The sequence below is a fragment of the Macrotis lagotis genome, chromosome 7, assembly GCF_037893015.1.
Source record: "Macrotis lagotis isolate mMagLag1 chromosome 7, bilby.v1.9.chrom.fasta, whole genome shotgun sequence".
Classification (NCBI taxonomy): Eukaryota; Metazoa; Chordata; class Mammalia; order Peramelemorphia; family Peramelidae; genus Macrotis; species Macrotis lagotis.
Genome location: NC_133664.1, coordinates 208213186 through 208227931, shown reverse-complemented (window position 1 = coordinate 208227931; position 14746 = coordinate 208213186). Strand labels below are relative to the sequence as shown.

General features: G+C 37.0%; 1 protein-coding gene across 1 annotated transcript in view; it reads left to right on the top strand.

Annotated features, from left to right (window-relative positions):
• Positions 1-14746, top strand: part of PRMT8 (protein arginine methyltransferase 8) — a 166909-nt gene that overhangs the window by 133819 nt on the left and 18344 nt on the right. The window contains exon 8 of the mRNA XM_074195191.1: positions 5696-5846. Coding sequence (XP_074051292.1) covers positions 5696-5846 — 151 coding nt within the window. The remainder of the gene's footprint in view (positions 1-5695; positions 5847-14746) is intronic.

Here is a 14746-nt window from a genome sequence, read left to right as displayed (position 1 = left end):
CCTGATCAATATTTTTTTAAGTTTTCTTTATTTTTACAAAATTGTTGTTATTATTTATAGTGTAAATTATTTTCCTGGCTTTATTCACTTCACTTGGCTTCACCAGTCCTACAAGTCTTCTCAAGTTTCTTTGAAATGATACTCTTTATCTTTTCCCTCAGTATAAAAGTTTTCTCCTATATTTTAAATGCTATAATTTACTCAACCATTCCCCTGTTGTTGTACACTCCCTCAGGTTCCAATTCTTTGCCACCATAAAAAGAGCTGCTTTAAATGTGTTTTGTACACATAGTACTTTTTCTCTTTCTCTTTTGATCTCTTTGGGAGTGTTGCCTGGCTTATTCTTAAAGAGATCCAGGAATAGAAAATCCACAGATCCTTCAGTACCAGTGTAACACACTTGACAGGTGGGAAGTTCTTCCTTATGCCTAATTTAAATATCTCCTGCTGTGTTGTAAGACCCTTGTAAGTTTTTGTCTTATTTTGACTAGAACTGGCAAATAGTTGGAAAGCATCATTCACCAAAAAAGAATGGTACATTGTGAAATCTTTCAATTACAATTGTTCCTCATGCAAGATTGATTTTCATCTACTTCCTGCTGAAATTGTTATAGCTATTAGTTCTCCATTTCCCAGTTGGAACGGAAAGTTCTATCCTTTTCTTTTCATTGCTTTTAGATCATTTGTTTTTCATTTTCTTGGTTTCATTTTAAATGAGTTCCCATAGAGCAAACTAGGATTGCTCCCTATGACTTTATGATCTAGGATCTCTAATGAAATGTCACTCAGTACCATTGTCCTGAAGGTCAAAGTATCCTTAATTCTTGTCACTCTTCACCTGCTGAAGATATTTCTCTTCCTAACTTGATCTCTTTGGTTGTGTACTCACCCTTAATTTTTGTAATAGTGATTTCTTTTTTAAATTTAATATTATATTTCCCTTCCAATTACATATAGAAATAATTTTTACATTCATTTAAAACAATCTGACTTACAAATTCTCTCTCTCCCTCCTTCACATTCCCCCCATTGAAATGAAAAGCACTTTGATATAGGTTATAAATGTGCAGTCATGCAAAATACATTTCCATGTTAGTCATTGTAAAAGAAGACTCAGACTGCCCCCCTACCTCTCCAAAAAACAAGGAAAAATGAAGCAAAAAAAAGGATACTTCAATTTATATTCAGACTCTATCAATTCTTTTTCTGGAGATGAATAGCATTTTTTTCATTATGAATCCTTCAGAATTGTCTGGAATCATTTTACTGTTGAGAATAACTAAATCATTCACATTTGATAACCATTCAATATTGCTGTTACTGTGAACAATTTCTTCTGTTTTTGTTCATTTCACTTTGCATCAGTTTATATGTCTTTCCAGGTTTTTCTGAAAGCACCCTGCCCATCATTTCTTAAAGCACAATAGTCTACCACAATCATATACAACAATTTATTTAGCTATTCCTCAGTGGATATCTCTCCATTTCCAATTCTTTGCTACCTTTAAAAGAACTGCTATTACTATTTTTGTACATATAGTTCCTATTCCTTTTTAAATAAATCTCTTTGGGATATAAAAATCAGTTGTGGAATTGTTAGGTCAAAGACTATTCATGGTTTTATGGACCTTTGATCATGGTTCCAGATTGTTCTGCAGAATGGTTGAATCAGTATATGTTGTGATTATTCCTTACCCTCAGCTATTGCCAGAACCCATTTATAATAATGACCCTTGTGGTATTTGACAGAAATGTGATTGGCTCCCTGGCTAAGACAAGGAAATGAGCACGATCTAGAAATATCCATAGATCTTCCAGGTCACATACCCTAATCATGCTTCATATTCTACCAAGGCCATTTTTTTTTGCCATCACCTCACCTGTTCCTTTATTCTCCAGACCACTGCAAACTGCCAGTGTTAGTGACCACATGGTGGACTTAACCCTTTAAACTCTGGGACTCCAAGGGGAACCCCAAATACCAAAATATATTAATCACATTATGTACATGGATGGCAGCATGCCTATAAAGCACTGCAAAATAAAAAAACTAGTTACTTCTCTAATGGAAACCTCCAATCACAATAAAAATGTTATTTCGATTTTAAAATTATAAAAGTTCAAATATTCTCCAAGGAAGAATAAAACATAGCTTTTGAACTTTAATCTCTCCCAGACTGGAAGTGCAATTACCATCCCTGAACTCAATCCTATTATTTATTGGCATGTATGCTTTTACCTGCTGTTTTTCTGACTTGGATCAATTCATCCCTCCTAGGCAGTCTGATTCTGCTCCTCCCCCCAGGGGCTCATCATAGTGGTACCAGATTTAGTTTAAACATCTAACTGGCATTAGCCCTACTGCAGATCAGGATTCCTGATCTCAAATAATTCCTCCATAGGAGGAATTAGAGAAATATATCCTCAGTAGCAAGGATCACAGGTGTGCCACCTCTAGTTACAGGGATTACAAGTTTATGATCAGCTGGAAATAAAATTGAACTAGTGGTTGAAAACAATACTTACAAATACCTGATTCCCAGAAAGACTATTAAGAAGAAAATTTGTTAAGAAATTGGTATCCTGATGTCAGAACCTAATGCAATAGCCCATTTAGAGGAATGAACACCTATTCAATTCTTTTGGCATAATGAAATTAACAAAATGCATCCAGGGGACATCCAGTTGAAAACTCTAGAATGTTAATGAAATGCAGAATTCTTTACCTTGAGGCAAATATAGCAAATTAATATTTTCTTACCTCAAAGGAAGAAAATGATTAATATAAGTTCTCAGAGCACAAGATAAATAGGTCAAACATTTACCTAAATATTTTTGCTCTAATCACTCAGGAAATATTTATTAAGAGTCTACTATGTGGGGTGGCTAGGTGGCGCAGTGGATAGAGCACTGGTCCTGGAGTCAGGAGAACCTGAGTTCAAATCCTGCTGCAGACACGTAACAATTACCTGTGTGGCCTTGGGCAAGCCACATATCCCCATTACCTTGCAAAAAAAAAAAAAACTAAAAAAAAGTGTTTACTATATGCCAGGCACTTTTCTAAGTATGAGACATACAAAAAAAGAGACAAAAGGCATTTCCTGCCCTTGAGGAGCTTGCAATTTAACGTAAAGATGCAGACAAATATCAAGCAAACTCTATAGGATAAAAAGGAAATATAGAAAGACGGTGCTAGAATTAAGAGGGGTTGGAAGGAGGCTTTCTGTGGAACTTCTACTTGGAATTTAAAGGAATTCAGGGAGGTCAGTAGTCTGAACAGAAGAAGAAAGGCATTCCAGGGGTGGGGAACAGGCAGAAAAAATGCCTGGAGCTGAGAGATGGAATTGTTCCTGGAATAGGCAGAAAGCTAGTGTCACTGGATTGAAGAGCACCTGTTGGGGAGTGAGGGGTAAGAAGGCAGTAAGGGAAAGGGAGTATGCTTTGAATGCCAAACAGAACATTTTGCCTTTGTTCTGGAAACAATAGGAAACCACTGGAGTTTACTCTTGGACATAGTTGGATTTGCACTTTAGAAAAATCACTTTAGTGGCTGAATGGAAGATGGCCTGGAGTGGGGAAAGATTGAGGTAGGAAGACCAAACTACATGATATTGAAATAAGATGTGAGGACCAGAAGATCTTCATTAGAGGAGAGAAGGGGGTTGAGATATTGCAAAGGTTAAGTGGACAGATCTTGGCAACAGTTTGGATATATGGGGGGTAAGAGATAGTGGGGGAATGTAGGATGACTCCTAGGTTGTGAGCCTGAAGGACCAGGAGAATAGTATTGTCCTCTTCAATAAGAAGGAAGTGAGGAAGTGGGAGAGTTTGGTTTTTTTTTTTTGGTTTTTTTTTGGAGGGGAGATAATGGCTACTGACAAATCATCCATTCCCAGGTTTAAGACTAAAACCTGGTAGAACAGCCACTTTTCTGACATATTCTTTGTAAACTCAGGAGAACCTCTGCACAATGGTAAGGTATCAGAGAAAGAAGTTAGTGCTTGTATTATTAGCCACACTTTACAATGAGGACCTGAAGCCTAGAGAAACAAAGCACTTGTCCACAGTCATGCAACTTGTAAATGACAGAAAAGAATTTGAATTCAGTTCATAGGACTATAAATCCAGTGCTCTATGATCATCTAACAAGATCATCTAATAATAATAACTAGCATTTATGCAGTGTATTAAGCTTTATAAAGCACTTTATAAATAACTCATTTTAAATTTACAATAGCTACAATAAAATAATTAGCATTTACACAACTATGGCACTTTAAAGTTTGCAAAACACTTTACAAATATCTCACTTTATCCTTATTACAGCAATAACAACAGTTATCATTTCCATAGTATTTTAAGATTTGTACGGTGCTTTAAAATATTAACTCATTTTATCCTCCCAACTCTATTATTAACCCCCTTTTATAGGACTCAGGTCTTCCTGACTCCAAATCCAGACCTTTATTCTCTGTACCACCTCTCAGGTGCTATTCTAGTTTTCATGGTTTTGACATAATTAGACTCAGCAAAAGAAATTTAAATGGGAATTGGAAGGAGATTTGTGGAAGCCACAATTGATATGTAAAGGCAGAAGATCAAAATCTTAACCCAAATTTTATAATAAGGTCCTATAAACAATCCCATACAAGAAAGAGAAAAAAAATCTAGACTTTCAGATTTTCCAGATCATGGGGGTACCTTAATCCCCATGATGTGAAAGGAATAATTATATAATCCCCATTTTACAGATTAAGAAACTCAGGTAGAAAAATGATTTGGCCAGGGTTACATAGCTAATAAGTGCTTGATATTGGATTTGAATTCAGGCATTTATCAACTTTAATGCAATGCCCTTTTACTTTCAGATAAGGAGTGCCACCTTCTAGACTCAACCCTGTTCTCCTAATTCTGGGGCCAAAAGCTCTTTCTACTCTACTAGGTTATAGCCTCACCAGGGTAAAGGGAGCCATTTTCAGCTTGGCAGACTCTGCCAGAGTTTGTTGTGCTGGGATGGAACTGAAGAACCCTGGGTTACTTCCACATTGGGATGACTCCTTGGGCTAGGACATGGCTACAGTATTTATACTAAAACAGATCACCCCAACTCCATTTTTCTTGGGTTTAGAATATATTCATCTTTTTTTATTTAGTATTTATTCTCATTTTGTACAAATAATGTTTTTTATACATTAATAAATATTCTTGTTTAAGAGTAAATGAAATACCCCCTCCCCCCCATAAATATAAACTCACTTGAGCGATAAAGGGGAGAGAAAAATATTAAAATTAAAAAAATAATAGTAATAATTGTAGGTATGGCCAGGTGGTGCAATGGATGAAACACCAGCCCTGGAGCCGTGAGCACCCCAGCCCACATCTGGCCCCGTATACCCAACAATCACCCAGCCATGTGACATGCAAGCCACCCAAACCCCACTGCCCTGCAAAAATCCCCCCCCCCAAAAGAAAAAAGACCCAAAATAAAATAAAATAGTAATAACAGTAAGGGTGGCGGCATTTTTTTAAACCTCCTTACTCACCTCTCTTCTCTAGACCTTGGTCACAATAAGTTTGCATCACCCCCTGAGCCCTGGAGCTGCAGAGCCAATGGAGCATATACCCCATGACCCATGCAGCCCTCTGGGGAAAGGGGTTAAGTGGCCTGTGCTTTCTCTTTCCTATCCCACTGCAGGAGGTAGACATTTACACTGTGAAGACTGAAGAGCTCTCATTCACATCTGCATTCTGCCTCCAGATTCAGCGCAATGACTACATCCATGCCCTGGTCACCTATTTTAATATTGAATTTACCAAGTGCCACAAGAAAATGGGATTTTCCACAGGTAAGCAGACTGTTCTTCTGCTCTTTCAGTCAGAAGGTCCCTCTCTCCTAAGACTCTGATGACTCCTTAGTAGTTTATGAAAAGTGATCAAGAAAAGCATCTTGGACTCTCTCCTTGGAGGGCAGGAAGCAATAGCTTCCTTCCTCATTATCAAAGCAATAATGAGGAATTCCACCATCTGAAGAAAATTCATTTGAGTATGGGTGGGGAAGGAACAGAAACCCTAGGATACCTTAAGGATAGTGATTATGGGATTATGGGATTATGGCTGTTTAGGAAGACTTTGTGAATTCAAATTTGGCCTCAGATACTTATTGTGTGACCCTGGTAGGTCAGTTTACCCTATTTGCCTCAACTTTCTCATTGATAAAAGGATCTGGAAAAGGAATGGCAAATCACTCCAGTATCCCTGTCAAGAAGACCCCAAATTAGGTCATGAAGAGAAGGACAGGGATGAAAAACAACCCCAAATAGTATTCTTAGAGGGATCTCAGAGATCTAGTAAACTTAACAAATAGCCCTCTAGTCACTGCTTGCAGACCTCCAATTATGGAGCAGTCCCTTCTCCTTTGGGTCAGTTCAACTTGTAAATTCCTTCTTCATGGCTAACTTGCCTGTTTGCAGCTTCTTACCTATAACTGGAGGCATCTCAGGTGAGGGGACATGGAAGTAGGAAGCCTTGAATCCAAATATGACCTCAGAAGTTACCTGTTGCAATCTTTTAAGTCATTTCATCTTAATTTATCTCAGTGTTCTTCATATGTGAAATAGCAATAATAATAACAACTACCCCTATAAGGATAAAGTAAGCTTATAAGACACTATATAAATTCTAACTATTCTCCTATTAGTTCCTAGTTCTGCCTTCTGAGGCCAAGGGGAACAAATTTATCCCTTTCCCACATGGCAGGCCTTCAGATATTTAAAGATGGTTATCATCTTTTTTCCAGATTAGTTTCTTAAACTAATCTTTATGTGGTAGAGTCTCTTTTCTCACTGTCTTTATTTTTCCTAGTGATTTTTAAAAACATAACTAAGAGGATCTACAGCTACTGAATCTTAAGCTTGAAAATATCTGAAGTATTCTCAGTACTTTAGTGAAACAGAAATCTCTTTAATAATACTGAAATTTGAGAAGAGGGGTGGTCTGATCTTTTTTGGCAGGCTAGTGATTCTCAGAATTATGGTTTTCATGCATAAAATGAAATACATAGGACTAAGAGAATCAGTTATATTGAAATGCAATTATCAAAATAAACTAGTTCATGTACCCAGATTAAGAACCACTGATAATAGACTTATAGATAAGCTCCTCTCACTCCTTCCAAAGGAACTCATAGTCAGAATAATCCTTTCATCTTTGAAGAGAGACAAATCCAATCAGGAGAATGTTCTTGCTGGATGGGATAGCATATGCAGAGGTGTGGATAGAAGAACATTCAAGTCATATTCAATAGATACTGTGGTGATCTCTTGACTGGAGAAGGTTGAAGATAAAACTGGAAAGGTAGATAGGGACCATATTGTAACCAGAGCTTTGACCATCAGTCTACACAGGGTGACCCTTGAACCTTGGTGCCCCTATCTATCTATATGTTACTATTCCCCCTTCACAGTGATGATGAGTAGGTAAAGTGGAGAAAGAACTGAAAGTGTGTCAATTCAACATTCTCTTCATCAAAACGGAGTCACACGTTCTTCTACATACCACCCCAAACACCCAATGCTTAGTTGGAAGCCCAGGTGACTCATTGAAAGTCAAGTCTAATCAGTGGTGGGATTTAGCTGGTTCTGAAGGTATTAACCTAATTTTATGTTGAGTTTGGTGAACCATTTGTTAAATGTCACTTATATCAAATCAGAGTTCTCTCTAAGGTGGGCACCTGGGTAATGGTCCAATAAGGACATCACAAATTTACATTCCTTACTCTTTTTTAACATTCATCTGTGCAACAGCTTTTTCTTTCTTTTTTAATTTTAATTTTTATTGAATTTTACAATTTTCCCCCTAATCTTGCTTCCCTCCCCTCTACCCCCGACAGAAGACAGTCTGATAGCCTTTACATTGTTTCCATGGTATATACATTGATCAAAATTGAATGTGTTGAGAGAAAAATCATATCCTAAAGGAAAAAATAAAATAAAAGAGATAGCAAAATTACATAATAAAAATGACTTTTTTTAAAAAAAAATTAAAGGTAATAGTCTTTGGTCTTTGTATAAACAATACAATTCTTTCTTTGGATGCAGATGGTATTCTTCATTGCAGATACCAAAAATTGTCCCTGATTGCAACAGTATTTCCTAAGTGCCTTCAGTAATGTTCATTCCATCCACAGGTGAAACAAATGGACAATAATATTAATTTATTCATTTCTTAAAACTCATTATGATGAAAAACTCATTTTGATGAAATATTACATTTTAATTCCTTTGTTTTGTTACTTAGTAAGCAAACATATAACATAAAGAGAAAAAGTGCCAAACAACCGGAGGGTGACAAGCTGCCATTTGTTTCTACTTTGTGTTACATCTAAAATTCCCCAAGAGATATTTGAGTATGCTGGTTTCTCTGAACAGTGAAACCAATAGGAAGCTGGGACACAATGAACCAAAAGAAATATAGATTTCAAGATTTATTTTATGACCCATTTCAGAAGCCATGGAAGTTGAAGAACAAAATAATTAGAATAAATTGTATGAGTTTTGATTCTATTTATATTCCAACATTGGCTGCTGTGGTCACATGACTGCTCACTCCATAACAATATGCATGCTTATTGTGAGTAATATAACAAAATCTAGTTTGTGTACTGCTTTTAGTTTTCTTATTTGGGTTTTAAATGCATAATATATTAAATTACCTTTTGGTATATCTTTTTGTATACTTAAAATGGTCATTAGGGCAGAGAACTAGTTGTATTACATTAGTAATACATTAGTATTTGGATCCCACAGATAATCAATGATGGTAACAGCAGAAAGGTAGTAGAATTTCTGTGACTCCATTGAATAGAGCACCAGATCTGAAGTCAGGAAGATGTATCTCCCTGACTTCAGATCTGGCCTCAGACACTTACTAGCTATGTGACCCTGGGCAAATCATTTAACACTGTTTGCTCAGTTTCCTCATTTGTAAAATAACCTGGAGAAGGGAAGGGAAACTACTCTAGTTTCTTTGCCAAACCTCAAATGGGATCATGAAGAGTCAGACATGACTGAAAATGACTGAACAATGACCAAAAAAGTATGGAATAGAAGAAAGAACAATGAAGAGTGAGTCAGGAGTCCTGGGTTCAAGTCCTGACTGCTAGCACTCAAATGCAGGCAAATCAGGTTTTTCCATAAACTTCAGTTTCCATGTCTGTAAGATGAAATAAAAGCACTTGTACCATCTGCTTCCTGGGGATGTGGCAAAGATGTTGGAAGGAAACCTATATCGAGGATCAGAGGGTCCTGGATTCTGATCCTGGTTCTTCCACATAATACCTGTGTGATCTTGGCCAAATAATTTTATCTCTGTGGTTCTCCATTCTTTCACTTGGAAAATAAGAAAGTTGGACTCAGCTCTAATTCTCTTAACTCAGAAGTTCTTTTTAACCAGAAAATATTACATTTACATGAGGCAAAATGATGAAAATGATGACTGAACAAACAAGTTCTAATCGGGTGCTTACTGTAGTCACTGTGCAATTGTTGCTAAGAATCCTACTAAACCCTGCAGGGGGCTTCCTCAGGAATGAGGGATTTCAGAGAAATAGTTTTTCAGAGAAAGAGTGCTTTGTAGTTAACTATGGTCAATTTGAACCCTGAACTCTGGAATATCATCTGACATTGTTGGCAGAATTCTTTGGTCCTAATAACAACTTTGTGAAGAAAATACTATGATTGTCTCCATTTGTCAAAAAGAACACTGGGGTTAAATTACTGACCAAAGGTCAGTAATACCTGGGTCAGAATGTGAATTCAGATCTTCCTAACCATAAATCTATTGCTCTATTCATCACTATACATCAAGCTACCTCTGCACAAGAGAACTTCTCTGATAAGTTGTCTGTTTGCTCTTGGGTGTCTGCCAGCACTACAGGTTATGTCTATAACCTATGCTCTGTTGTTCTTGACATTTAATGTCCACCCTCCTACCCCCAACTTCCATAGCCACGTGTCTTAGTTACTCAGCCCCAAAGATTTCAGATGAGTAACCCAGGGCTTGAAATAATTCATTGTACATGTTTTAAAAATCTTGAGCTCCAGGATTTGCTCTACTATTGCCTTAGTTTACGACTGATCAAAATTTCAATGTTTTCTCCAAGATCCCTCACTATCCAAGATAAATTCTGGAAATGATATTTGAAGGTTCAAAATGCAATAAAAAGAGGTTCTGACCAAGATTACAGAAAGAAGTCAGGAACTTTGTTAAGTAAAATGCAATATATGTCATTGGGTGGATCTAATTCTATTTCTCCTTTTTTCAGGTTGTCCTCTGTAGGTAGTGTAGGGCATAGACTCTCAGTGTAGTAAATTGTCCTAGGGGGGGAAAACTCCCCAACAGAACTGGATTTGGAGTCAAAAGCTTGAACTTTGCTTGGGTATGGCCCAAGCAAGGAATTGCTTCAATTCCTTCACTGATAAAATGGAAATAGAAGAGTTGACCGCACGAGAAAATCTCTTGTAGTGCTAAGTCTGAAATGCTATGATCAACTAAATTTCAGACTTTTTGTTCTACTTGGTTCAGGGAAATCTATTTCCTTTTCTTTCATCTTCTAAGACTCTCCCTCCAGTGATTATTGCCAGGGCAGCTAAAATCTGACTCTGTCTGACTCTGTCTCTCTGTCTCTCTCTTTTTGAGGCAATTGAGCTAAGTAACTTGCCCAGGATCACATAGCTAGTATCAAGTTGGATTTGAACCCAGGTCCTACTGACTCCAGGTCCAGTGCTCCATCCACTCTATCAACTAGCTGCCTACTTGACACACTTTCCAACAGGATCTTGTCTCATACTAATGAACCTTGAAGACCATCCTATTAATGACCCTTTTGTAGCTCCAGGTACAAGTTGAGTGGGGTATGTCCTTGAGATGAACACCAGTTAATGGGTGTCCCTTCTTGTTTTGGTACCTCCTCTTTTTTTATCCTTTATCTAAAAATCAATCAGTCACATAGGGTAGTGAGTGGAGGCTCAGTTTTAGAATGAGAAAAGATTTGGGGTCAATTCTAATAAATCCTGACTGTGTAACCCTGTTCAAATTATTCAAACTTGCCCCAGGCAATTCCATAGGGCTATAATTGCAATTAAAATGTCAATTTGTCTTAGAGGAGAAGTTTACATTCTAGAAGTTCCCTATGACAATGGAATCATACATCTTAACCAAATTTACCAAGAATTTTTGAGAAGTAAGGTAGGATTCGATCAAGGGAGCAGGGAAGCTGGGAACCAAGCTACTGATTCCACAGGGAATAAATAAAACTAAAAAAATTCTGGACTATAAGGAAATGGAAGTTCTAATTTTGGTTCTTGTGTGATTATAGGGACATCTGCTTCCTCTCTCCCTTTGTCACAGTTTCATTATATATAAAATAAGACATTGAGCTGGGTAATCTTTCAGGAACCATCTCTAGTTGTAAAATAATCAGATTCCATGATTATCTAGGTCATTCTTTCTCTTTAACTTCCTTTGTTCCAAAAGAATATAACCTCCTTGAAGACAAGGACTATTCAGGAATTCATAGCATCTAACCCAAGGCCTACCATATGGAAGCAAATAGCACTTTTGCTAAACAGTTTTCAAGTCTCCAAAGCACTGTCAAAACCAAGTGTCCTGCTCTCATCCCTTGTGCAGAAGAATAAGACAGGTTATCCTAAGTTGCAGCAGGAAGGATTTTATTTAGGCTGCCAGAAGAACTGTACTGGGGGTAGTGTTTGTTAAAGAAATAAAAAAAAAACCTAGCACTGGCAAAAGCATGATGCCTATCAATCAATCAATTAATAAGTATTAATTTAACAACTATTATGTTCCAAGAATTGTGCTAAATCCTGGGAATATAAGTACAAAGAATGAAATAATTCCTACTCACAGTGAGGTTCCATGATAATTAGGAGAGATAAGCACCTATAATGATATATTAAAAAACCAGATATATTTCTTGTTGTTCAATAATTTCAGTTATGTCTGACTCTCTGTGACCCCATTTGGGGTTTTTCTTGACAAAAATATGCAATGGTTTGCTATATCCTTCTTTAACTCATTTTTTACAGAAGAAGAAACTGAAGCAAACAGGGTTAAATGATTTGCTCAGGGTCATACTGCTAGCAAGTGTCTGAGGCCAGGGTGTTTGGAAGGAAGGGCACAAGTATTTGGGGAGGAGAGAGTGGAAAGGCATCATTGGAAGATGTTGCCTAAATTGCAACTTTTAAGAAAGAAAGGGACTTTGTGAAGTAGAGATAAGGAGGAGTGCATTCCAGACTTGAGCAAAAGCCTGTTTGTAGCCTCACAGTTGAGAGATGGGGTTTCCACACATAAGGAAGAGAGAGGGAAAGCCAGTTTTACTGTTTGATAAACAAAGAGGTGTAATAATGTCCAATGAGTCTGGAAAGGTTGTTGGGGTTTTAAAAACTGAAGCAGGAGAGTTAATCTTTTATTCTAGAGGAAACAGGAAGCTCCTGGAGTTAGTTGAGTTGTTTTAGTGATTGCTGCTTTTCTTATCTAAACTTAAGAAAATTACAAACCTGCAAAGCTGTATATGGAGCTAGAGATGGAGCAAGGTTATATAAATAAACTCGGATGACTGCAAGAATGGAAAAGTCATCTGTTGTAGGAATTCAGATTAAAATCATTAGACTTTCTTAAAGGCTGAAGAACAGACTGAAGGCAGGAAGGATGGAATTCTATCCCATCTCAGACCATGTATATAGGGATGTGTTCATCAAATTCTGGAGCATGAAGACCAAAACAGCCTCTGATATAGCTTATTTTATTAGCCAGGCTCTGTTCTTGATCCATTACCAGAATACCAGCCTAGAGCAACATTCCTTTGAAATCTGAGAGAGTTTGAAGAGGAAAAAAACCATATGCTGCTTCACACACAGATTAATTAGTTTAAGGAACTCATTAGCTCCTGTTAGTATTCACTGAACACTTCAGGAAGTGTTTTGAATATAAAGGAAAGGGGTTAAACGAGATGACCTCAAAGATCTCTTCGAGGTCTAATTTTCCATGATTTTCACATAAAGGCAATGCTGATGATTCCCTAGTGAATTATCTTGAGGCATAGAGGATATTTGGGGATAGGGTAGAGTGAATACAATTTAGAATTGGAAAACTTGGATTCAAGTCAAGTCCCTTACAATAAGCTGCCAATGTTTCTTTAGACAAGTCATTTTATCTCTATGAACCTCAATTTCCCCATCTGTTAAATAGAAATAGAGACTAGGACTGCATCTGTGATATAATTAGTATGGGGAATGAAGTGTCCTCTATCAATACAGGGTGATCTTTCTCTGTCAAATGTCTTAATTGTCTAATCCACTGAGGAGTTAAGTGAGTTGCCCAGAATATGATATGGCCAAAATGTGTCAGAGACTTTAATCCAAGTTTTTCTGGCTTCCAGGTCAGCTCTCTATCCAAAACATCACACAGACTTTTATGCAAAATGAGGACCTGAAAATATATATTTGCACCACCTAAGAAGATTGCCATGAACAGAATCATAACGAGGAATCCTGGCACTTGGGACAAATTCAGCTGCGATGATAGCATTGGTGCAGAGAGTATCTAGAAAATTCTGCTGGAATATGCAATAGAAAGCAGCCTAGGAAGGGAGTATCACAATGGTGGTACCATGGACAGTGGTTGATCAACTGGCAGATGATTACAGATGGAGTAAGGGAAGCAGGTTCCCTTGATTTTTGAAAGCACCCTGGTTCTAATTCCCATTTGTCTGGCACTGGTTAATTCTCTGTTTGTGAGGAGCAGATAAAATAATGCATGAAAAATGTAAACTTTAAAGTATTAAAAGTCAGAGTTTTGAGGGTGACATCTACAAAGACAACAACATGCTTAATTTTTGTTGAATTTAATTGAACCATGCCCTCCCACTGTGTTCTGTGCCTCTTTCAAAAAAAAAATTCTGTCTAGGCTGGGAAGAATTGGGTCTGAGCCGGGTGAAGCATTTCTTAAATTCTCTTGGGACATAATAATGGATGATGGAAAGAGGCTGATTGAATCTTCTTGTTTGAAGGTCTTTGAGAGCAGGAAAGACACCTGTCTATCTGAACTAGTGTAGGTGGAGGATGGGGGTGGATAGTACTATCAATCATTCCTTGAGTAATTCTCAAATCAGAGCATAAGACAAGACTGTCTTTGGGAGAACTTTTTTCATAGCCCATTGGCAGAGAAGGGAGCTGGGAAGGTGGACTTCATTTTGTATATATTCCTCCCCTTATACCACACTAAGAGCCATTATTTCTAGTAAATAATAAAAAAGAGGAGGGAAATAGTTTGGCAAAATTAACTATTATAACAAAAATAAGTCTGATATTATATATAATTTTCTATAACCATGGTCCCTTACTTGGGCAAAGAAGTGAGAGAAGTAACTTCTTATAACTCCTATTTGGAACTAAAATTTACCATTTTGGAGCATTCAATTTAAATTGTTTTTAGTGTTATTCTTTCCATTTATATTGCTATAGTCATTTTATACATATATATATGTGTGTGTGTATGTAAATATGTATATTTACATGTATGCATTACTCTTTATGTTTCCATTTCTAGTCATGTAGATTTATAATTTGAAGGATACCAATCCTATCCAAACCATTATCAGTTGGTTAAAACAGTTCTTACAAAAGACATTGAAAAATAGAATCAACCATAGGTGTGCCTACTTCCCACAGTC